The following is a 23,353-nucleotide window of genomic DNA, read 5'->3' as shown; positions in this document are numbered from 1 at the left end:
GCGCGCCCGTGCAGGGGCCAGGTGGGGCGCCGCTGTGTTGACCTTGACTTCACCCAGAATTCCCCAGTGCGGATGGATGGAAGGACTCAGAGGGGAGTGGCGCAGTGTGGAAAACCAGCCAGGGAAGGAGGCCCTCCGCGACGGTAACAGGCAGCCAGGAGAGACTGAGGAGGGCGTGAGGGCGGCGCTGAGCCGCTGGGGTCTTGCAAGTGGAGAAAACGCAGGCGGAGAGCATGAGGGCGAGTTGCTGATGTGGGATGCGTCTAATCCCAGCAGGAGAGCCTGCACGGTGAACATGCGGCCTGTCGTGTGGATGACGCAAGGTCGAAACCAAATGAAATGGTGTTGGCCCAGAAAAATGAAGACAGCTGGTTTGAATACACAGGATGTTTTTGTAATTAAAAAAAAAATACTTATTTATTTGAAAGGCAGAGTTAGAGAGAGAGATCAAGACACACACACACACACACATGCGCACACACACACACCTTCCACCTGCTGGTTCACCCTCCAAATGGCCACAATGGCCAGGGCTGGCCCAGGTTGAAGCCAGGAGCCTGGAACTTGGCAGAGACCCAAGCCCTTGGGCGACCCTCCACTGCCTTCTCAGGAGGTGTGTTAGCAGGGAGATGGATTGGAAGCAGAGCAGATAGGACACAAGCCAGCATTCCTACGGGATGGCGAGATTGTGGGCGGTGGCTTACCCCTCGCTTCAGCGGAACACAGGACCTGATTTGGGGGCGGGGAGGAGAAGGAAGTGCAATGCGATGGTAAGCTCATGGTTCAGTACTGCATAGGGCCACCAAAGAGGAACTTCAAAACGAAAAACAGAACGATGTACTTGGAGAAACAAGATAGAGTTGGGGCCAGCGTTGTGGCACTGTAGGTTAGGCCACTGTCTACAAGTGCCGGCATCCCAGGTAGATGACTGTTGGAGTCCCAGCTGCTCCACTTCCGATCCAGCTCCCTGCTAATGGTCTCGGAAAAGCAGCGGAAGATGGTCCAAGTGCTTGGGCCCCTGCCATCCACACTCCTGGCTCCTGGCTTCAGCCTGGCCCAGACCCAGCCATTGTGGCCATTTGGGGAGTAAATCAGTGGATGGAAGACCTCTCTCCCTCTCTCTCTTTCTCTCCCTCTCTGTAACTCTTTCAAATAAATAAATACATCTTTTAAAAAAAGAAAGGAAGAAATGTAGAGAAAGGAACCGGTCTATTACAGACTGTACCGTGTCTGTCCCTAGCCCCGTGGATGCTGACGTCCTAATCCCCAGGACCTTGCAAATATGGTCTTTGCCAAGGATCAGATGAAGGCGAGTCCAGTGGGGGCCTGAACCCAGAATGTCTGCATCCACACAGAAAGGGAGGCTGAACACAGAGACACACTCGGGTTGGGGGAAGACTGTGTAGACAGAGGGAAGCCTTCATTCCCCAGCAGAGAGGGGACTGTCAGAAAACAGGTTCTGCCCTCCCACCCCCGCCCCATCCACGGGACGAGCAACTCGGCCGGTGCCCTGACTTCAGACTTCGGGCCAGAGTCTGTGGTCGAGGCCCAGGCTTGTGGCACTTAGCGGAGACCCTGTGCTTCCGGGGTTCAGTGGCAGACACCCCTGCTGGCAGCCCAGGGCCAGGCCCCTGTCTGCTCCAAGAGGCCGGATGTGCTGGACGCGGTCAGAGGGAATGCTCCCTCCTCTAGCCCAGGGGCTTTCAGGAAAGGAAACTGGGGGTGCAGAGGGTGAGTGGTTTCCAACCTGGGGCTGCAGCATCAGAGAAGGCGACGGGCCCGGGACGGCCGGAAGCTCAACTTAGTCCACACAGAGGACGTGGGCCCAGGCACTTGCTGGGCCCAGAAGTTCAGGACACAGCACAGCAGGCACCCCCGGACTGTAGGAGCTGGCTGTGGACTGGGAGTGAGGGCCACAGGAAGCAGTCACAGAACAGTTTTCTGGATACACTGCTTAGGCAGAGTGACAGACAGACAGACAGACATAAAGGAGTAGCATGCTAGCAAAGCGCCGCCAAGATAAAATTTCTGGGCTACAACTGAAAAATATTCTTTAGATAGACAAGCTTACCCTGATTAGACATCACAGATTGTATTCATGTGTCAAAACATCTCATGGCACAGTTTTCATTTAAAATATAAAACATTGAACATTTTTTGAGTTACGCATGTACTTATTAAAATTTGGTAAAAATGGGGGCTGGTACTGTGACACAGAGGGTAAAGCGGCCACCTGCCTTGCCAGCATCCCGTGTGGGCACCAGTTAAGTCCTGGCTGCTCCACTTCTGATCCAGCTCCCTGCTTATGCGTCTGGGAAAGTAACAGAGGATAGCCCAAACTCTGAGAGATACAGAGGATGGTCCAAGTGCTTTCAAATAAATAAATTTATTTGAGAAACAGAGTTACAGACAGAGAGGGAGAGACACAGAGAGAGGTCTCCCATCCGCTGGTTCACTTCCCAAATGGCCTCGTGGGTGGAGCTGGGCCGAGCCAAAGCCAGGACCCAGGAGCTTCTTCCAGGTCTTCCCTCTCTTCTGCTGCTTTCCCAGGCCATCAGCAGGAAGCTGGATTGGAAGTGGAGCAGCTGGGAAGTGAACCAGCACCCATATAGGATGCCAGCACCACAGGCAGAGGCTTAACCTACCACACCACAGTGCCAGTCCCCAAATATATAAATCTTTAAAAAATAAAATAAAATGTGGTAAAAATGAAAAGAATTAAGTTAGAGTAAAAAAATCTTTTGAAAATACATGGAAATAATAGAGAAAACTAAATTAATCCAGTAGCCAAAGAATAGTTGATTGAATCAATAAACCAAAAATCAGTACTCTGAGGAAGAGGAAAATTGATATATTACTTTAGCAGTACTTGCTCTGCTAGCTATCAAGTTTTAAGTTAAAAGCAAGGTTTTTTTTTTTTTTTTTTTTTTTTTTTTTTTGACAGGCAGAGTTAGACAGTGAGAGAGAGAGACAGAGAGAAAGGTCTTCCTTCCGTTGGTTCACCCCTCAAATGGCCGCTACAACCAGCGCTGTGCCGATCCGAAGCCAGGAGCCAGGTGCCTCCTCCTGGTCTCCCATGCGGGTGCAGGGCCCAAGGACCTGGGCCATCCTCCACTGCCTTCCTGGGTCACAGCAGAGAGCTGGACTGGAAGAGGAGCAACTGGGACAGAATCCGGTGCCCATATGGGATGCCAGCACCGCAGGCGGAGGATTAGCCTAGTGAGCCGCAGCACCAGCCAAAAGCAAGGTTAACGCCCTATCAGGAAAGAAACTTGGTCAATTGCACAGAATGGAGAACTCAGAAAAATCCCTCCTGACAGAGACTTGGCATGTGCCAGGGGTCAGGGGTCAGAGGCGGTGCCAGTGGGGAAAGCGGCCGGCGCTTGGGTAGCAGTTACGACGCCGGCTGGGACACTCACATCCATCCTACACAGGAGTGCCCGGGTGGCAGTCCTGGCTCCGCTCTCAATGCCAGCTTCCTGCTAACACTCCCCGGGAGGCAGAAGGCACGGGGTGATGGCTCCAATGGCTGGGTCCCTGACACTCATGGGGGAGACCTGGCTCCTGGCTTCAGACTAGCCCAGCCCCGGCCATTTGGGGTCTGTAGATGGGAGATCCCTCTGTCTTTCTCTCTCTGGTTCTCAAATAAATCAATAAAAATAAATAAATAAGTAAATATAAAATACATAATTTTTTTTAGTGGGAAGGAGTGGAAGGGGCAGGACAAATGTTCTACTGGAACGGAAAAGCCAGACCCCAAACTACAGAATCCACAGAACCTAATTCTGGTGCTCTGACATCCAGACATGAACAACAAATTGGTAACATTTTTAGAAAACAATGTGGGATCATCTTCAAAATTTAGAGCAGAAAACTTTTTCTAAGAATTCTAAGAAAAGAGTCTGTGTTGTGGTGCAGTGAGTTAAGCCACCATCCCCTATGAGCACCCAGGTGCTCCACTTCCGATTCGGTTTCCTGCTAATGCACCTGAGAAGGGGCAGAGGATGGCTCATCCTTGGGCCCCTGCCATCCACGTGGGAGACCCAGATGGAGTTCCAAGCTCCTTGCTCCACCTGGCTCAGCGCTGGCCACGGTGTGTGGTCATTTGAGGAGCACATCAGCAGATGGAAGGGCTCTCTGTCTCTTCCTCGTTCTCCATAACTGTGCTTTTCAAATAAGTAATATTTCTTTTTTTTTTTTTTTTTTTGACAGGCAGAGTTAGACAGAGAGAAAGAGACAGAGAAAGGTCTTCCTTCCATTGGTTCACTCACCAAATGGCCGCTACGGCCGGCACGCACCATGCTGATCTGAAGCCAGGAGCCAGGTGCTTCCTCCTGGTCTCCCATGTGGGTGCAGGGCCCAAGGACTTGGGCCATCTTCCACTGCCTTCCCGGGTCACAGCAGACCAGGACAGAATCTGGCACCCCAACCAGGACTAGAACCCGGGTTGCTGGTGCCGCAGGTGGAGGATTAGCCTAGTGAGCCATGGCGCCGGCCGAAATAAGTAATATTTCAAAAATGCTAATAAACAATTCCAGAATTAAGAGGTTGGAAAATATCATCACATAAAAATCTCTAAAATCTTCAGTTCAACAAGATATCAAAAGCAAGTTAAAAAGAGATTTTGTGTAGCACATAACTGTCACTGGGTTAACACTCAGAATTTGTAAAGACAGATCAGTAAGAAAAATTAAAACCACCCAATTTCAGAAGAATAATCCTCTGTTAGTAACAAGCAGTCCCCAGAAGAGGAAGCCAAAAGAACTAACAAACATATGGGAAAAAGTATTGTCCCCACTGGTTATCAGGGAATTTCAAGTAAGGAAAAGGAGACACAATGTCGTTGGTTATCAGGGAATTTCAAGTAAGGAAAAGGAGACACAATGTCGTACCCAGCAGATCAGCAAGATTCAAAGAGGAAGGCGACCCCACGCGTGAGCAGCGAAGTAGAACACGGGACACAGACTCCGTCTCCCGAGTCGTGTGTTCCTCAGGCTGCGTGGGATCTGGCGACGTTGTTCAAACTCGTAACTCCACTCCTGGTATGTGCCCCCATGGACTCCGCACACAGGCCTCCGGGAGGTGTCCGGGGTGTCTACTCCAGCAAGCTGCGAATCTCAATTCCTGTCTGCAGGAGAGTGAATACCAGGTATGGGTCGAGGGTCCTCCGTCTGAAATGCACTAGGACTGTTTCAGATTCCGATCATCATGGGTTGAGGGATATTTGCGTGTACATAATGAGACATATTGGGGAACCCAAATTTACACAGGAAGTTCATGTATGTTGCACACACAACAGATACACATAGTCTGAAGGCCGTTTTATCCGACAGTTTTAATAATTTTGTGAAGGAAACACATCCCACAGTGTGGAACTTTCTTGTGTGGCATCATGTCAGTGCTCGGAGACTTTCAAGTGCTGGCACATTCCGGATTTCAGACTAAGGTTGCTTGACATGCAGTGGACTCACACAGTGAAATATAACCCACGGCAGGCAGAACAAAGGCATTGAAGCTACGTATAGGGAAATACCGTAATTCAGTTTCAACATTATAGCATTACTTGGGAAAAATCCAAGGGCTCATACATTCCACTATCATTTCTACTCATATGGTCATAATACTTGAGAGCATAGCAAATATTATAAACTGTGTGTGTGCCAGGTATGTGTGTAGTCCTATAACATATTATAAACTGTGTGTTACGTGTGCCATGTACATGTGTAGTCCTATAACATATTATAAACTGTGTGTTGTGTGTGCCAGGTACGTGTGTAGTCATATAACGTCTTACAAACTATGTGTACGTGTGCCATGTACGTGTGTAGTCATATAACGTATTGTAAACTGTGTGTGTGCCATGTACGTGTGTAGTCATATAACATCTTATACACTATGTGTGCGTGTGTAGTCATATAACGTCTTATACACTATGTGTACATGTGCCATGTGCGTGTGTAGCCATATAACGTCTTATACACTATGTGTACAAGTGCCATGTGCGTGTGTAGCCATATAACATCTTATACACTATGTGTGCGTGTGTAGTCATATAACGTCTTATACACTATGTGTACGTGTGCCATGTGCGTGTGCAGCCATGTAACGCACTTGAGACTGACAAGCTCTGAAACCAGGCAGCGGTAGCCCTGGGGCATGCAGGTGGTGCAGCTCCAGTTCCTTCCTGATTGCTTTCTCTTATGCATCCAGCACAGCAAAATCCAGTGGTGTTCAGCGTGACACGCTCTCTACCTTCCCAATCTTTCCAGTATTTCACAGCAAAAATGAAAACAGTTTCTACATTAAACTTTGTCCATGAAGAAAGTAAGCCCTTCCTCAATTGTATTTTTACCAATAGGAAAACATAAATGCTGAAATCATTTTTAAAAGATTTATTTATTGATTTGAAAGACAGAGTTACAGAGGCAGAGAGAGAGAGAGAGAGAGAGAGAGAGAAAGGTCTTCCATTCACTGGTTCACTCCCCAAATGGTCACAGTGGCCGGAGCTGGGCTATTCCGAAGCCAGGAGCCAGGAACTTCTTCCAGGTCTCCCACGTGGGTGCAGGGGCCCAGGCACTTGGGCCATCTTCTACTGCTTTCCCAGGCCATAGCAGGGAGCTGGATCAGAAGTGGAGCAGCCAGGATTTGAACTGGTGCCCATATGGGATGCCGGCACTGCAGGTGGCAGCTTTACATGCTACACCACAGCGCCGGCCCCTGACATCATTTCATCAGTTTTTGGTGACCTCTGGCTTACATGTGTGCAGACTCTGACAGTGGACACAACCCTTCTCCCTATGAAGTGCTCTTCCCAGATCAGTGTTGCCTTGTGAGGTGACAAGCTTTGACGAAAGACATTGAACTGGTGCAGGGAGCTAAGCTGCTGCCTGCAAGTCCAGCAGCCCACATCGGAGCATAGGGGTGAGTTTCGGCCACACCCCGCTCCTGGTTCATGCGCCTGGGAAGGCAGCAGGTGAGGGCTCAACTGCTTGGGACCCTACCACCCCTGTGGGAGACCAAGATGGAGCTCCTGGCTGCAGCCTGGCCCAGCCCAGCTGCTGCGGCCAGATGGAAGAGATATTCTCTCTCTTTCTCTCTCTCTCTCTCTCCACATTTAAAATTAATAAATACATCTTTTTCAAGACACTGAACTGTCCAGGAATATCACCAAGGACAAGATCCCAGTGCCATCTTCACACACCAGCACCCATCAATGCCCACTTTTCCGATGCAGTTTTCTGAACCTGGGCTTCCTGTAGTGGGAAGGAGTGTGAACAGGGCGTCTCTCATATACAAGGGCGTCTTGTCAAATTCGGTTCTAGGGTGCCTTGACAAGTTCCCAGGTTTGCCTGACTGCATACGTACCCTGGGACACTTTGCCGTGTCTGTAACAGAACCAGTCCTAACGTAAAAACACAAGCACCCCGTCGTCCCTGCACTGACTGCGCCCTGTGTCCTGTGTGTGTGACCGCCACAAAGGCTGTCCAGGGGTGGTCCACAGGGCCTCTCGCATGACCAGTGTCGGGCCACAGCCAGGCAGCTGAAGTGGGTCAGGAAACCGCAGAAGCTTCCAGAATCCAGCTCACAGCCCACTGCTGAATGAGCCACACACAGAGCAGAGAGCATTCGTGTCTCCTACCTCATGCTCTTTGGAGCTCTGAGCACCAGGGTTGGGCTTAATAAGGATGATCTTAATGGCATGTAGTAAACGATACCTCATTCACGCACTTCCCAGCAATGCTAAACTACACTAAGCTAGGGAAGTCCATCGAACGGATGAAGTACATTTCAATGTGTCTTAGTCTTGAGCTTTTTTTCTACTGAAGTTTTACAGTCTCGTCAAATTCAAAGTAAATTGCTGCCTGTGTATTGCAAAGGTGGACGCTGCTTTTAAAGTCCGGACTCCTCTTCCTTTACATTTTTCACAAAGGTCAAGCCCCTCTCTGGCCTATGGACAGAGCTTCCATTAGACAGAGAACCTGTTTGTTTCGGTCATTTCTTCGCTACTCCCAATCGGCCACCCTGCCCTTTCCTGTGCCATGGAGAACTTAGAAGGAGAGATCCAGAGGCAGGGCTCTCATCTCCCAGGACTTAACTCATCAGTTAAGGTCCTGAATTCTATGCCTTGGGCACGAGATGGCCCGGGAACGATCGTGTGAAAAGCAAGGACAATTCTAAAGACAAGCTAAGAACCAGCTCAAATCAAAGAGCCAAGGATGCCACACAAAGCCTGGAACTTCTTAGAACGCTGGACTAGGCCACTGCTGGCCACCTGGGACCTCACTTACGAGTCACTGGCTCCTCCCTTTGACATCTGTACAGCCATCCATTCCATGCTAATTCATGTTACATACTGTTTCCGGATACACAGCAGAATACCGCAGGCCACTGCATGTACGTTTTAAACGTTGTCACATACACTGACTAGAGCTGACACATGCATCTGTCCTGTGCGTTCCAGCCACCTGTGTGATACTGAGGGTTACGTCTACGTAAAGCAACAGAGAGGTGGAAATGATCGCACACACTTGGCAAGTTCAAGGTTTCAAGCGGTGAAAAGAAAGTGTCTTACTTATACCCTGTCAAAGCCATCCCGGTCCCCGCTGCTGCTTCCTCCCGCGGAGTCCCAGGGAATTCGCCACACAATGTAATCTCAGTTTACGTGTGAGTTTGCTCCTGCTTCCGTGTTTCCGATACCGCTGTTTGAGCTCTTTCTTCCTGACAAGCCACTGCTGCTTTGAGGTTTTATCTGTGAGATTCGTGTCTTTGGGGCTCATTAGCAACATTTCCAGAGATTACAATGTCAACAGCACCTAATTACTGGTCTGTGAGAAAGGTCTTCTTGAGTACATAAAATCCAGGGCCAGGCCCGGTGCACAATGGGTGGCTCAGATCCCCAATTTTATCACCACTAAGTAGCAAACAAATTAATAATGCTACCTGCACGCTCGCAGGACAATTACTGCTGCTAAAAGCAAACGGCTCTGAAATTTGGCGAAGTGGTGTCCCTCATTTCTTATTTCCGAATAGTACCAAGGACTGGTTCCTGTGTTGCAGGAATGACCCTGTTGCTCTCCTTAGCCCAAGTTTCCATTCTGCTTAGGAAGGACGCAGCCTGGTGTTAAAGGATTTTTTAAAAAATATTTTATTTCACTTAATTTTGTTCTAACGCTGGATGTTATCTTGTGCTTAGGCCCAGCAGAAAGTGAGCTGCTAAAGAAGCAAAGGAAAGCCTGGTTCTTTCAACGTACGAGGTCCCACTGCTCGGGCTGCGCGGCTCACGTGGAGGGCTTGGCGCGGACACGCCAGGCTCCCCTGGGGACTATACTGGGGACAGCCCTGCAGGGATTGGACAGGCACGGCACTCACATCCTACCTGGGATTCTACCCGTGGCGCGTGAGGTGGGCCTCCTTCCGCACGCCACCAGGCAGGGGGGGCATGGAGGTGACGTCACCACAGAGTCTGGAGTTCACTGAGACTGGGACCGCAGTCCCCAGGGCCCGTGCCTGCCCTCGCTGCGGCATCACCTACTGCCCTTCTGTGAGAGTCGTTGGACACAGGACAACATGCTGTCACGCGCGAAGGCTTGGGGCAAGTTAGAGTACCCGGATCAAGTCCCTAGCTCCTGGCTTCGGCCTGGTCCAGCACTGGCCACTGTGGCCATTTGTGGAGTGCACCAGCAGATGGAAGCTTGCTCCCTCTCTCTCTCTCTCTCTCTCTGTAACTCTACCTTTCAAATAAATAAATAAATCTTCAAAAAAAAAAAAAACTTACTTTGTTGTAAAAGGTGTTGAAATCCACACATGTGGGATCTTCAAAAAGTTCATGGAAAATGCATGTTATTAAAAAAGCTATGCAGATATTTCTATTTTTTGCATCAAAATTAAACTTCTCTTCGAATTTCATTTTCTATGAATTTTTTGAAGAAATTTAGTTTTCCCTCGGGCCTGAAGAGGGCACACACCTTTCCTGCAGTTACATCAGGAACCCATTGGTCCTCGGAAAACCCCCTGGGCACTGTCCAGGCCAGGCCATCACCCTCCCTCTTTCTTTTAAAATAGTTATTTATTTGAAAGGCAGAGAGAGAGAGAGTCTCTCATCTGCTTGTTCACTCCCAGATGGCCACAATGGCCAGGGCTGGGCCAGATTGAAGCCAGGAGCTTCTTCTGTGTCTCCCACGCGGGTGCAGGGGCCCAAGGACTTGGGCCATCTTCTACTGCTTCCCCAGGCCGTAGCAAGGAGCTGGATCGGAAGTGGAGCAGCCAGGGCACAAACCAGTGCCCACGTGAGATGCCAGGGTTGCAGGTGATGGCTTTACCTGCTATGCCACAGCGCTAGGCTCGGGTCTCCTCTTTCTAAGGGGATGAATCCTTACTCCCCACACTAGAACCTTAGTGACGCAGCTTTGCCCCGGCACTGCTTACTTATTTTAGACAAGTGGATTAACCAGAACCAGTTAACTGGAAACTTTTGTGAACGAGAATTACTTCCTGAAAATATCTTCAGGAGGAGGAAGGTGGCTGGGGGCTGTGTCAGAGCCCTCTCTGGAGACTCCCTGTGTGAACACTGCCACGCTGGCCACCCTGCCAGGCACAGCAAAGAGCCCTGTGGCACATTGCAGTAGTGCGGGTCGTCAAAAAGCCTTTACGTTCCATTGCACCGGCAAAGCCAAAAAAAAAAAAAAAAAAAAAAAAGTGAACGAATGAAGTTAGGAGGGTTTTCAGTGGACAGAGAGGAAGTGACTTTAAATCTTGCATTTTCAGGGCTGAGGTCAGCAAGTCGCAGTGCTCGTCTTGGCTGTGGCTGCCCTACATGCCAGGCACCCCTCAAAGTCATTGGTGTTACTTCAAGCGGAAAGATTTGAAAACTGAGTCGCTTGGTTGTGGAAAGCCAACTGTGGATGCAAGACCCTCCACTGTGTTTTTGAGCAGCGGGACAGTGCAGCTGAGCACGGATTCTGAAGCCACATTTTTACAGCAAGGTGGATCGGGGGTAACTTCCCGGACGGGTTTGAACTGTTGAGAAGTCCGGAGATGAATCAGTTTGGTTTAAATGCCAGTGCCTTCGAAGCTTGCTGCCTCGTAAGCTGGCCCATGTGAGCGGTGAGTCCAGTCTCAGTGTCACTGTGACCTAACGGCCAGCTCGGGGGAGCCAGCCGGGGCAGCCAGCCACGGTGGCTTAAGGTTCCTTTATACCCAGCGTGGCCTCTGCAAGCAGACATACGAGCCCTGGAAAAGCCGTCTCCATGCACAGAGGCCCAGGGAGGAGACAGGTTCCTCCCTGCTCAAGTGTTCAAAAACTGGAGAATGTAGGGACCCACGATTTAAACTCCTATCACACTCTTCACACTCTCTTCTTTGCATAAGACGCATTATGTAACCTACCTTTAAATGTTCCCCTGCTCTTTGACCATCATCAATAATCATTCGAACTAATACCGTCAGGGTTTGCTAACCCAACATGCTTCTTACAACCCATGAAGATTAATACGCTTTAAATGATGAGTCCCTGGGCGCCTGTGTTGTGGTGCAGTGAGTTAAGCCACTGCTTGTAAGGACAGCATGCCATGCGGGAGTGCCGGTTAGATTCCTGGCTGCTCCGCTTCCGATCCAGCTCCCTACCAGTGCGCCTGGGAAAGCAGTGGAGGATGGCCCAAGTGCTCGGGCCCCTGCACCCACGTGGGAGACCAGGATAGAGTTTCTGGCTCCTGGTTTCGGCTTAGCCTAGAGCCGGCTGTTGCAGCCATTTGGAGAGTAAAATAGGAAATGGGAGCTCTCTCTCTCTCTCTCTCTCTCTCTCTCTCTCTCTTTCTCTGTGTCTCCCATTCTATGTTGCCCTGCCTTTCAAACACATAAATAAATCTTTTCAGAAAATGATGCATTTTTGGGGTGGGCTTTGGGTGCTGTGGTTAAGACATCACTAGGGCCACCTGCAGCCCAGCTTCCTGCTAATGCACGCTCTGGGAGACAGCAGATGGCGGCTCAGGTAAAGGGGTTCCTGTCACCTACATGGGCCCTAGACTGAGCTCCTGGCTCCTGGCTTCGACCTGGCCCAGCCCTTACCATGGCAGGCTTTTGAGGGAGTGAATCGGCAGATGGAGGCTTTCTCTCTCTCTCTCCCTCTCAAATGAAAATAAAGACGTTCTTTCAAGTTACTTTATCCCACCCTGGGGACCCTCAGGGGCACTGCTTGCACAGTAGACAGTTAGGCGCTGGGCACCGGCAGAATGTAACGAGAGCTTCGGGTTTGCTGGTGGTTTAATGAGCCAGAAATGGGACTCGCGCTGAGACAGGATCTGGCTCTGAAGTAGGACTGAACTCCTTCCCAGGGAGCGGCCATTCGAACTACACGTCGGTAGCCTGGGCTTCGGCCTACCTAAGCTTCGAGTGATGGCCTGGCCGAAACAAGTCCCCCATGCACCCAGGGCGCGAAGGAAAAGCAAAGTCAGGCCGGCCGAGGGCTGCGCTGAGTGGGGGCCCCACCTCCGAGCGCGAGATCCTTACCTTTGGGCGGAACAGGGATGGACACTGGCTCGTCGACGTCCATGCACTCAGCGTCTACCTATGGGTCAACCAACAGGCCCGTTACTAACGTCCAAGACGGCCAACGGGGCGCATGCAGTTTCTTCATTAAACGAAATTTTAGTCCACCGTTCAGAACACAGGCTCTTGGCCTCTCCTCCTTGCCATTTGTATGAGGGCCTGAGAGAGAAGGATCCCTTGGCTTTGCCAACCTTAGAGGAGTCTCTGGGAATCTCACCAGCAGCTGGCCCTTTGCCACCAACCCCCAGCACACAGAACACCATGGTTTTCCTGCCTGGGGGCCCAGCCACCATCACTGGGCGTGAAGGCTGCACTTTCCTTGCTGCTATATTGTCGCTCCCCCTCTTCGTGGAGGAACGACACAGGACCCTGCGCTGTTCTTTCTGTCTGCTCGGCCCTCCCCGGGTTTGCTGCTGGTTCTTCCCGGGTTGGCTACTATCCCTTCCACCTCCGTGGAAGGGCAGTTCCCCCTGGCCACATTCCCCACTTCCGCAGGGGAGCGGCACTCCGCCGGCCGGCTCTCTGGGGGGCTGCACAGGCGTTCCTTCAGATGTTCCCCTTAGATGTTCCTGGTGCATGCCGTCTCTCTCCTCCTTTATAGTCCTCCTCTGCCAATCCCAACTCGGCTGCCCACACGCCGAGTACGCTGCTCTCCTCCAATCAGGAGCAAGTCCTACAGTTTATTGGTTGAACTGGAGGCAGCTGCGTAGAAGCTGTTTTCTTCTCTCCCAGCGCCATATTGTGGGAGAGCAGATGCATAGAATAAGTCTTAATTCCAGTAACTCAGTCTAGTCCGGATTGCTCCCCACACTATATATATATTTTTTAAATCAGGGTCCAGCTGATGGCTGTGGTTAAGCGCCTACTTTCTCCCTTTGCACAGGAAGTGCCTCCACCAGGGTTGGCCTCCTGGGCTGTGCCCAACCACACTGGCTCGTGCTGCTTATGGGGTGGGGGGTCACTCCTGGTCCTATCCCAGCACCGTGGAAACTGACACCTGCCCTTCCTGCTACTGCCACAGGCCTGGCCTAAGAGATGTCGAACACAGAAGGGCCCAGCTACCTACCGAGGACGCGCCATGATCGCTGGACGACGGTGTCGTGTCAACCAAGTTCACCTTAGACTGCACGTACAGAGGCTTCACCTTCTGAAAGACACGGAAGGCGTGCCCTGGGTGACAGAGAGCCAACGGTGGTCCCGACACACAGGTGTCAACAGGTTCCACCCTCAGACAGCCAGGACATGCTGACTGCTCCTGAGTGGCTCCAGGCTGGCTGGGGACATCCTGTCCTCCTAACCAGCGGGCCCTTGGAGAGAAAACCCAAGAAAAACGTGTCCCTCGGTGTCTCCTCAGACCCGCCCTCCTCCTCATCGTCCCTGCCGTGGGGAACCTACGGCCATCGGCCCCTGGCATCCGCACCTTCTGCACACACAGATCCAACCCATCGCAGGTGCCAAATACTCAGAAAAAAAAAAAAAAAAAAAAAACCTGCGCCAGCGCCGCGGCTCACTAGGCTAATCCTCCGCCTAGCGGCGCCGGCACACCGGGTTCTAGTCCCGGTTGGGGCGCCGGATTCTGTCCCGGTTGCCCCTCTTCCAGGCCAGCTCTCTGCTGTGGCCAGGGAGTGCAGTGGAGGATGGCCCAGGTGCTTGGGCCCTGCACCCTATGGGAGACCAGGAAAAGCACCTGGCTCCTGGCTCCTGGCTCCTGGCTCCTGCCATGGGATCAGCGCGGTGCACCAGCCGCAGCGCGCCAGCCGTGGCGGCCATTGGAGGGTGAACCAACGGCAAAGGAAGACCTTTCTCTCTGTCTCTCTCTCTCACTGTCCACTCTGTCAAAAAAAAAAAAAAAAAAAAAAAAAAAAAAAAAAAAAAAGCTGCATCTGTGCTGAACTTGTTCAGACTTTGCAATATGCTGATACTCCCTAAATAAGGCACTGCGACATTTTGCGTAGCGTTCACATTGCACTGGGTGTTGTACGTAGTCTAGAGGTGAGGCAAGGGCAGCTCACGCAGACTGTGCCACTTCATGGAAGGCACTTGTGTATCTCTGTATTTGGGGGTCCTGAAACCAAGCACCCGTGGACACGGGTGGACGAGCGACCACTCTTGGACCTGGCCGGGACTCACGAGGCCAGCCCCCAGCAGCCCTCGCTGCTGGAAGGCTCCGTGACGCGGTCCTCAATCCCACGAACTGACAGGTAGAGGGGAGGGGACACCTCTTCCTGGACTGCAGAAGCAGCTGGTGCAGATGGGCCTGTCCCCGACACCAGACCCTGCCCCGCTGGTGCAGACAGGCCTGGCCCCGACACCAGACCCTGCTCCGTGAACCGCGCCCATGCACGTGCACGCTGGGAAGGCCAAGGGCACACCAAGCTGATCCAAAGCAGGCTAAGGAGCACGCACAGACCCTCGGGATTTGTGTGACGTCTTCTCTAGCCGGGGCTCCTCTCCTTGGCTTACACGTATGTACGTATGTGTGCACATATGTGTGGCTGCCTGCATTTGACTCTCCCCCCAGCCCATTCTTTTTTTGTTTTCCCTGAAAATTTTTTCATATTTAATATTCAATATTTTATGTGGGTATTTTATTTGGATATGATGGTGAACGCTGCAATCTGGGGCCTGTGTTTTGATTTACGCTGATGGTGCTGTGTGAACTCCTGCTTTGTTGATTCTAAGACAGTCTTCTGAGAGTTGAGCACCCCTAAAATCGCGATGTGTCTTATGCTCCACATCTCCCCTCCACTCTGCAAGGGGGCCCAAGCCTCCTTCAGCTCCCATCTGCATCACCCCCGGGGCTTCCCTCCCACGCCCACCCATGGCTGCTGATGCTGTCCTTCAGTGAGGTGGCCTTCCTCCTCTGCCCACAACTCTGGAATGCTCCCCGTTTTACTGGGAGTGAGACATCCACATCCCCGCGCCTCCCTCAGCGCGTGACTCACTGCTCTCACCCCTGCCTGCGGGCGCTCAGACACGACCGGCACATGCCTACCTCAGAGCCTTGCCCTGGCTGGAAACCTATCTCCTGACTACAGAGGGCTCCTTGCCTCCCTACCTGCCAGTCTTTCGTGGAAACAATGGAAGAGGCCATTGTGGGCACCAGCGCTGTGGCATGGCGGGTAAAGCTGCCGCCTGCAGTGCCGACATCCCATATGGGCACCGGTTCAAGTCCCAGCTGCTCTACTTCCAATCCAGCTCTCTGCTGTGGCCTGGGGAAGCAGTGTAAGATGGCCCAAGTCCTTGAGCCTCTGCACGCACGTGGGAGACCCGGAGGAAGCTCCTGGCTGCTGGCCTCAGATCGGTGCAGCTCCGGCCGTTGAGGCTAGTTGGGGTGTGAACCAGTGGATAGAAGACTTCTCTCTCTCTCTGCCTCTCCTTTTCTCTCTCTGTAACTCTGACTTTCAAATAAACAAATCTTAAAACACACACTAAGGGCCCCTCACAGCTCCCGTGGAATCCCGGCCCCCATTATGTCCAGGGCCTCGAGTCTGAGCCTGCGTCTGAGCTTCGACTCCCGGCCCGCCCTGCTCTCCCGAGAAGTGAGCGTTCTCTTCCTGTAATGAACCTTTGCCGTTCTACTCAGGATCTGCGCGAGCCTCCCTCAGTCCATCGTCTGAGGCTCCCAGAGCCTGTCCTGGCCCTCGCCTTCCTACTCCCTGCTCCTACAGCAACACAATCCCCAGCTGAGTGTGGGATTTGGCTGCAGAGACAGAGACCACTTTTCTCCGTGTCTCTCCTGATTAGATGCAGGGCCAGGTCTAGGGACAAGAGCGGGAGTGATGTGTCCCACTGTTGGGCCGTGTGCTTGAGGATAAACCTTCTTCCCTCTTCTCTCTTTGTAGTCTCCACACGCACAGGGGGACTGGCTGCATTCATTCACGAGGATGAGACAGAGGCCCTGGGATATGGCTGAGCAGGAAGACTGCGGGAACCTGGGCATGATTTCGTGGGATTCTGCTCTTCGTGGCTCACTGGCCTGCCCAGAGCTGCTCACCATAGTGCTGGGCCCCTGTTCACATTTCTTCAGTGTTGCTATTTCATTTTGTTTTAGCTGTGAAATTTTTTTTTTTTTGACAGGCAGAGTGGACAGTGAGAGAGAGAGACAGAGAGAAAGGTCTTCCTTTGCCGTTGGTTCACCCTCCAATGGCCGCCGCAGCCGGCGCACCGCGCTGATCTGAAGGCAGGAGCCAGGTGCTTTTCCTGGTCTCCCATGGGGTGCAGGGCCCAAGTACTTGGGCCATCCTCCACTGCACTCCCGGGCCACAGCAGAGAGCTGGCCTGGAAGGGGGGCAACTGGGACAGAATCCAGCACCCTGACCGGGACTAGAACCCGGTGTGCCGGGTGCCGCAGGTGGAGGATTAGCCTAGTGAGCCGCGGCGCCGGCCTGTGTGTTATTTTTAAAACCTATGCATGGATTTCAAAATCTTCTGCTCTGAAACAAACATTTTTAAAGTTTTGTTTATTTATTTGAAAGGTAGAGTGACAGAGAGAGATCTTTCATCCACTGGTTCACTCCCCAAATGCCCACAATGGCCAGGGCCCAGCCAGGCCAAAGCCAGGACGCAGCACTCCATCTGGGTCTCCCCGGGAGTCGCAGGGACCCGAGTACTTGGGCCGCCGCTGCTGCTTCTCAGGACGCGCGCTAGCAGGAAGCTGCCCTGGAGGCAGAGGAGCTGGGACTTGAATCAGCCCTCCCACGAGATGCTGGAGTCTCACGCAGCCGCTCAACCCGCTGCATTTAATTGTGTTTCTGCACAAACTTTTTGAAGTACCTGTGTATGTGAGAGTTGGGGAGAAAAAAGACTTAAACCTGTAGATCAGAGGGCGTCATTTTATTCAAGGGAAGTGAACAAAATAATGCTTGTTTACTCAAGCTCTAGTGACTACTTTGAATTTCTAGGCCAAAAAAATAAAAATAAAAATAAGGCCCAAATAACCAAGCTGGCGAGGAGGCAGATGAATCGGCAACATACAAAACTAAACTGGCCTTTGTCATGTCGGGACACGGCAAAGTGAAGACAACTTCCCTTCGAGAGAAACAGAAAGACAGCAAACACACGGTCCAGTTTATAAGAAATAAATCATGGCTGGCGCCGCAGCTCACTAGGCTAATCCTCCGCCTTGCAGCGCCGGCACACTGGGTTCTAGTCCCGGTCGGGGTGCCGGATTCTGTCCCAGTTGCTCCTCTTCCAGGCCAGCTCTCTGCTGTGGCCCGGGAGTGCAGTGGAGGATGGCCCAGGTGCTTGGACCCTGCACCCCATGGAGACCAGGAAAAGCACCTGGCTCCTGCCTTCGGATCAGCGCGGTGTGCCAGCCGCGGCGGCCATTGGAGGGTGAACCAACGGCAAAGGAAGACCTTTCTCTCTGTCTCTCTCTCTCTCACTGTCCACTCTGCCTGTCAAAAAAAAAAAAAAAAATTCACAGCTAAAACAAAATGAAATAGCAACACTGAAGAAATGTGAACAGGGGCCCAGCACTATGGGCCAGGCCTCCACCTGCAGCACCAGCATCCCATGTGGGCGCCAGTTCTAGTCCTGGCTGCTCCACTTCCGACCCAGCTCTCTGCTATGGCCTGGGAAAGCAGTGGAAGATGGCCTGAGTGCTTGGACCCCTGCCTCTCACGTGGGAGACCTGGAAGAAGCTCCTGGCTCCTGGCTTTGGATTGGCCCAGCTCCAGTCATTGCAGCCATCTGGGGAGTGAACCAGTGGATGGAAGACCTCTCTCTCCATCTCTCCCTCTCTCTGTCTGTAACTCTGCCTCTCAAATAAATAAATAAAATCTTTAATAACAAAACAAGACGGGGGTGGTTGGGGAGATGTGTGGCATAGGGGTTAAGATGCTCGTATCCCATGTCGGGATGCCTGGGTTCCAGTCCTGGCTCCACTTCTGGTTCCAGCTTCCTACTGATGTGCACGCTGGGAGGCAGCAGATGATGCCTGCCTGCTACCCACGTGGGAGTCTCCGATGCAGTTCCGGGCTCCTAGCTTGGCCTGGCCCAGCCCCAGCACTCAGGGAGTGAAACAGCAGATGGAAGATTCTCTCTCTCTCTCTCTCTCTTTTTCTCTCTCTCCCCACCCCCAACCCCTGCCTCTCAAATAAAATCGGATAAACACAAATTTAAAAAAGAAAAAGGACTGAGTTCACTAATGTGCTTGAGCTGGCATGTTTTTGAGATGCAGAACAGTGTTGCCTAATACACAATTCAAGTTCGGACCAGAAAACATGACCAGGTGACAATAATACAGTGCCTGATTCGGGCCAAAACAGCATTATATGTGGATTCTCCCCTATTTTATTGGTAAAGCTGATGAAATATCTAAAATGAGGAGCACTCTGACTGTGCAAACTTCAGGTGAGAAGAGGAGAAACCGAGTGGACGAGACAGATTCTTGTCTACGTAGACCAGTTTAGAATGTTGCAGGGGAGTTGATTATTAAAATCCTTAGCCAGGCACAGGTTATTGTATGAATTTAGTTAAAAACAGGAAATACTTCTATGTTGTTTCACCAGTATACTCAAGTTCTTTGGTCTCCTTAAAAAACTTAAATGTAATATGACATATATGAAATTTGTTTACCTTAAAAAGTTATAAATAAATAATTGGAAAAAACCTTAAATTCAGAAAATGATCTTAAAATGACACAGAAAAATTTTAAGAAAATAATTTTAGAGTGTGAGCCTCAGCAAAAAAAAAAAAAAATGTCATATTTGTGTTTCTCCTGTCCTGTGCCACACACCTAACTTACCCTCAGAGCACGTGGCATCCTGGTGGGTACCGGACAGAGCTGGAATCTACTGGGCACAGTTCCACACTGGGCATCATTTACCTCAACAATCTGAACCCGCAACTGAAGACGGTGAGTCAAACAGGCTAAATAAGACGTGCCGTGGCACTGGCTTTATTACAAATGCCCTTGACTATGAGCGTGAGGGGCCTGGTAGTAGCAACAGGTTCTTGTGCCTCCCTTCTCACTGTGGAGCAAGTGGACACTCGGATGGGCTTGGCTATCCCCCTGGCTTCCGCCTACGAGCACGGATGGGGGGACGGGCAGGGGGTCCTCGGACGAGTCACCCTCCCTCTTCTGCTGCCGGCACTGGGCTCCACCGTAGCCCACCCCCGTGCACCCTGGCAGCGCACGGCCGTCTCTGCTCACCCTGGGCTGAGCTCGGTGGGGTCACGCACTCTGCCTCACTCTCCTCCCCGCACACAGTGGCCGCGCTGCTCTAGCCCTGCGTCAAAGGGGCTCCACAAGGGTTGCATCCGAACAAGAGGTCCAGACGGCTGAGCAAGGGCAACCGAACGAGACGGGCACTCACGACGTAATTGAAGGACGTGTCGGCCAGCACCGCGAACTGCCGGAACAGCGTGTGCCGCGTGAACATCTCGTTCTTGAGCACGTGGTAGCTGCAACCAGAGGAGCAGTGACAAACAGGTGTAGAGCGACCGCGGAGCAAGCGAGTGTCCTGCTGGCGCGGGCAAGGAAACCTGCAGATGTTGCCAAGCTAAAGTTCCAACGTACTAGCAGGGACTTAGGACTTTAGCCTTGTTAAAGACACGCATTTTCCTGCTGGGAAAAGGCACAGGAGTAACGGCAAGGACCACCTTTAGGGTCCAGACTGGGATTTAGAAACACCTCCCGGCCGGCGCCGCGGCTCAACAGGCTAATCCTCCACCTTGCGGCGCCGGCACACCGGGTTCTAGTCCTGGTTGGGGCACCGGTCGCTCCTCTTCCAGGCCAGCTCTCTGCTGTGGCCAGGGAGTGCAGTGGAGGATGGCCCAAGTGCTTGGGCCCTGCACCCCATGGGAGACCAGGAGAAGCACCTGGCTCCTGCCATCGGATCAGCACGGTGCGCCGGCCACGGCGGCCATTGGAGGGTGAACCAACGGCAAAAGGAAGACCTTTCTCTCTGTCTCTCTCTCTCACTGTCCACTCTGTCACAAACAAACAAAACAAAACAAAACAAAACAAAACAAAACACTTCCCATGCACCTTTCAGAAGTGGTTGTCTCTAGATCTAAGGTAATAAACACGTCTGATACACCTGGGACCTTCCATGCCAGAAAGCAAGGGAGTCATCAAGGACGCGGTCAAGAGGACAGCGCAGGGGCCGCGCTGTGGCCCAGTGGTTAAGACACTGCTTGGGGGCTTGCATCCCATCTCGGGGTGCCTGGGCTTTGGTCTCGGCTCTGCTTCTGATGCAGCTTCCTGCTAATACACACCTTGCAAGACAGCAGGGGCTGACTCAAGTAGTTGGGTCCCTGCCACCCAGGTGGAAGGCTTGGACTGAGCCCCCAGCTCCCGGCTTTAGACTGGCCAAACCCCAGCTGCTGAAATTGAGGGCACTGGTGCCGGTGCTGTGGCGTAGCGGGCAAAGCCGCCACCTGCAGTGCTGCCATCCTATAGGAGCACCGGTTCAAGTCCCGGCTGCTCCACTTCCGATCCCGCTCTCTGCTGTGGCCTGGGACAGCAGCAGAAGATGGCCCAAGTCCTTGGGCCCCTGCACCCACGTGGGAGACCTGGAAGAAGCTCCTGGCTCCTGGCTTCTGACTGGCCCATATGTTGCAAATAAATATTTTTTTTAAAAAGAACGTGGCTGCCAACTTGAAAAATTCCCATTCATTTAACATTAGAGCAAGCGAGCATCAAACACAATAAGGTCCACCATGTACGTGAACACAGCAAATGCCTAATGTTAGTAATCTGGGAACGGTGCAGCCCATCCAGACTGCAAATGATGCTAACATGAGCAGATCTGCGTCAGGAAACACGCTCTGGAGAGAGACAGGAGGAAGGCTGGGCAAGCTTCTGCTCGCGCCCAGGAGGGAGCAAAAACCCCACAGTGTCCAGTGACACAGCTCCAAGTGCGGCTCACGGATCCTGTCGGCTGTCTCAGCAGACATCCAAAACAGGGACAGGAGAATCCAGGAGAGCCCCGGAGGAGCTTCTTACCTAACCAGCAGACCCCCACGACAGAGGCGGGAGACGCACAAGGTCTGCAGAACGGTCTAGGAGCCAAACGGACCAGAACCGAGAGGGAAAACAAGTGAAGAAGGCCACTGGACTCCCAGAACTGGACGGGCAGCAAGCAGAGGGACAGAGCGACCCAGCACTTGGGCCATCCTCCACTGCCTTCCCGGGCCACAGCAGAGAGCTGGCCTGGAAGAGGGGCAACCGGGACAGAATCCGGTGCCCCAACCGGGACTAGAACCCGGTGTGCCAGTGCCACAGGCGGAGGATTAGCCTAGTGAGCCATGGCACCAGCCCCATCACAAAGTTCCTTTCAAGAGGGAAACCAGAGGACCCAGTAGGCACAGGAGAAGGCAACGCATTGAGAGGGCAGTGTGGTACCTGCAGCCTCCAACAGGGGTGGTGGGGAAACTTTTCTCTGCCAAGGGCAATTTGCATATTTATACCACCACTTGAGGGCCACACACAATCATCAACTTAGAAATCAGCCTGTGGTTGCCTTGGCGGGCCCAGATCAGATGGATCTGTGGGCTGAATGTGGCCTGTGACCTGCAAGCTCTCCACTTTGCCACCGCTGCTCTAGAAGACGGGAGGCGCACAGGACGGGCTCTCCCCCAGGAGGAGCCAGACCCACCAGCACCTTGGACTTGATCCTGCAGCCATCACTGGGGTCTCTAACCTCCAGGCTGCGAGATGACAAATGTGTGTTGTTTCAGAGGGCTGCACATGGGGTCATTCGGCACAGCAGCAACAGGGACCTGATACGCAGATCGGGGGACAACTGTGTGATAGTAATTCTGGGAAATCAGTTTCATAGAAAGCGGAACCAGGAGCAGCCGATGTCGTGGCGCAGGACTTAAAGCACCACCTGTGTCGCTGGCATCCCTCAGGAGGACGGCTTTGAGTTCCGGCTGCTCCCCTTCGACCCAGCTCCCTGCTACTTTGCCCGGGAAGGCAGCAGAAGATGGCCCAAGTACCTGGAGCCTTGTCCCCGATGTGGGAGGCCTGGATGGAGCTCCAGGTTCCTGGCTCCAGCCTGGCCCAGCCTCAGACTTTGTGTCCATTTGGGGAGTGATCCAGTAGATGGAAGATCTCTATATATCAGTCTTTCCCCCTCTCTCTGTAACTCTGCCTTTTGAATAAATTAAAAAAAAATTTTTTTAAATAAAATGTAACTAGGAAATAGAATCAAGAAGATATGGAGGGGCTGGAGTCGTGGCATAACAGGTTAAGCCACTGGCTGCGGCACTGGCATCCCATATGAGGACAGGTTTGAGCCTGGCTGCTCCTCTTCCAATCCAGCTCCCTGTTGATGCACCTGGGAAAGCAGCATAGGATGGCCCAAGTGCTTGGGCCCCTGCACCCACGTGGGAGTGGGTGAAGCTTCTGGATCCTGGCTGCAGTCTGGCCCAGCCCTGGCTGTTACAGACATTTTGGGAGTGAACCAGTGGATGGAAGATCTCTTTCTTTCTTTCTCTCTCTCTTCCTCTCCCTCTCTCTCTCTCTTTCCCCTCTCTCTTCCCTCTCTCTGTAACTTGCAAGTAAATAAAAATAAATCTTAAAAAAAACAAAGATACAGAAAACTTTCATGGTCTTTAAGGTATGAAAATAAAAAGAATCAACCAGTTAAGATATGTTTATCAGGAAACAGCCCAGCTAATTTAAAAGTCAGGTTTACCATAAAATCTAGTAATGAATACTTTTTATTCTTATTATTTCTCAGAGAGCAAAGAAGGATAACTTTACAGCTAATACGAGGAGGCCAGAAGGACTTCGATACCAACAGCAGTCAAGGACAGTATGAGAAAGAAAAAAAAAAAAAGCAACTCAACCACA

At 52.0% G+C, this 23,353-nt stretch overlaps 1 protein-coding gene across 7 annotated transcripts in view; it reads right to left on the bottom strand.

The window, feature by feature from the left end:
• C13H10orf67 (chromosome 13 C10orf67 homolog) overlaps positions 1-23,353 on the bottom strand; it is a 118,955-nt gene that overhangs the window by 5,088 nt on the left and 90,514 nt on the right. For 3 of the 7 annotated variants that reach the window (XM_070056147.1, XM_070056149.1, XM_070056145.1), the window contains 3 exons: positions 19,866-19,953; positions 13,610-13,690; positions 12,505-12,562 (listed from right to left, as the gene is read on the bottom strand). In XM_070056147.1, coding sequence (XP_069912248.1) covers positions 12,505-12,562; positions 13,610-13,690; positions 19,866-19,953 — 227 coding nt within the window. The other 4 variants (XR_011381747.1, XM_070056146.1, XM_070056148.1 and 1 more) reach the window with 4 other exon arrangements.

This window comes from Oryctolagus cuniculus, chromosome 13 (assembly GCF_964237555.1).
Source record: "Oryctolagus cuniculus chromosome 13, mOryCun1.1, whole genome shotgun sequence".
NCBI lineage: Eukaryota > Metazoa > Chordata > Mammalia > Lagomorpha > Leporidae > Oryctolagus > Oryctolagus cuniculus.
This window is presented reverse-complemented; position numbering and strand designations above follow the sequence as displayed.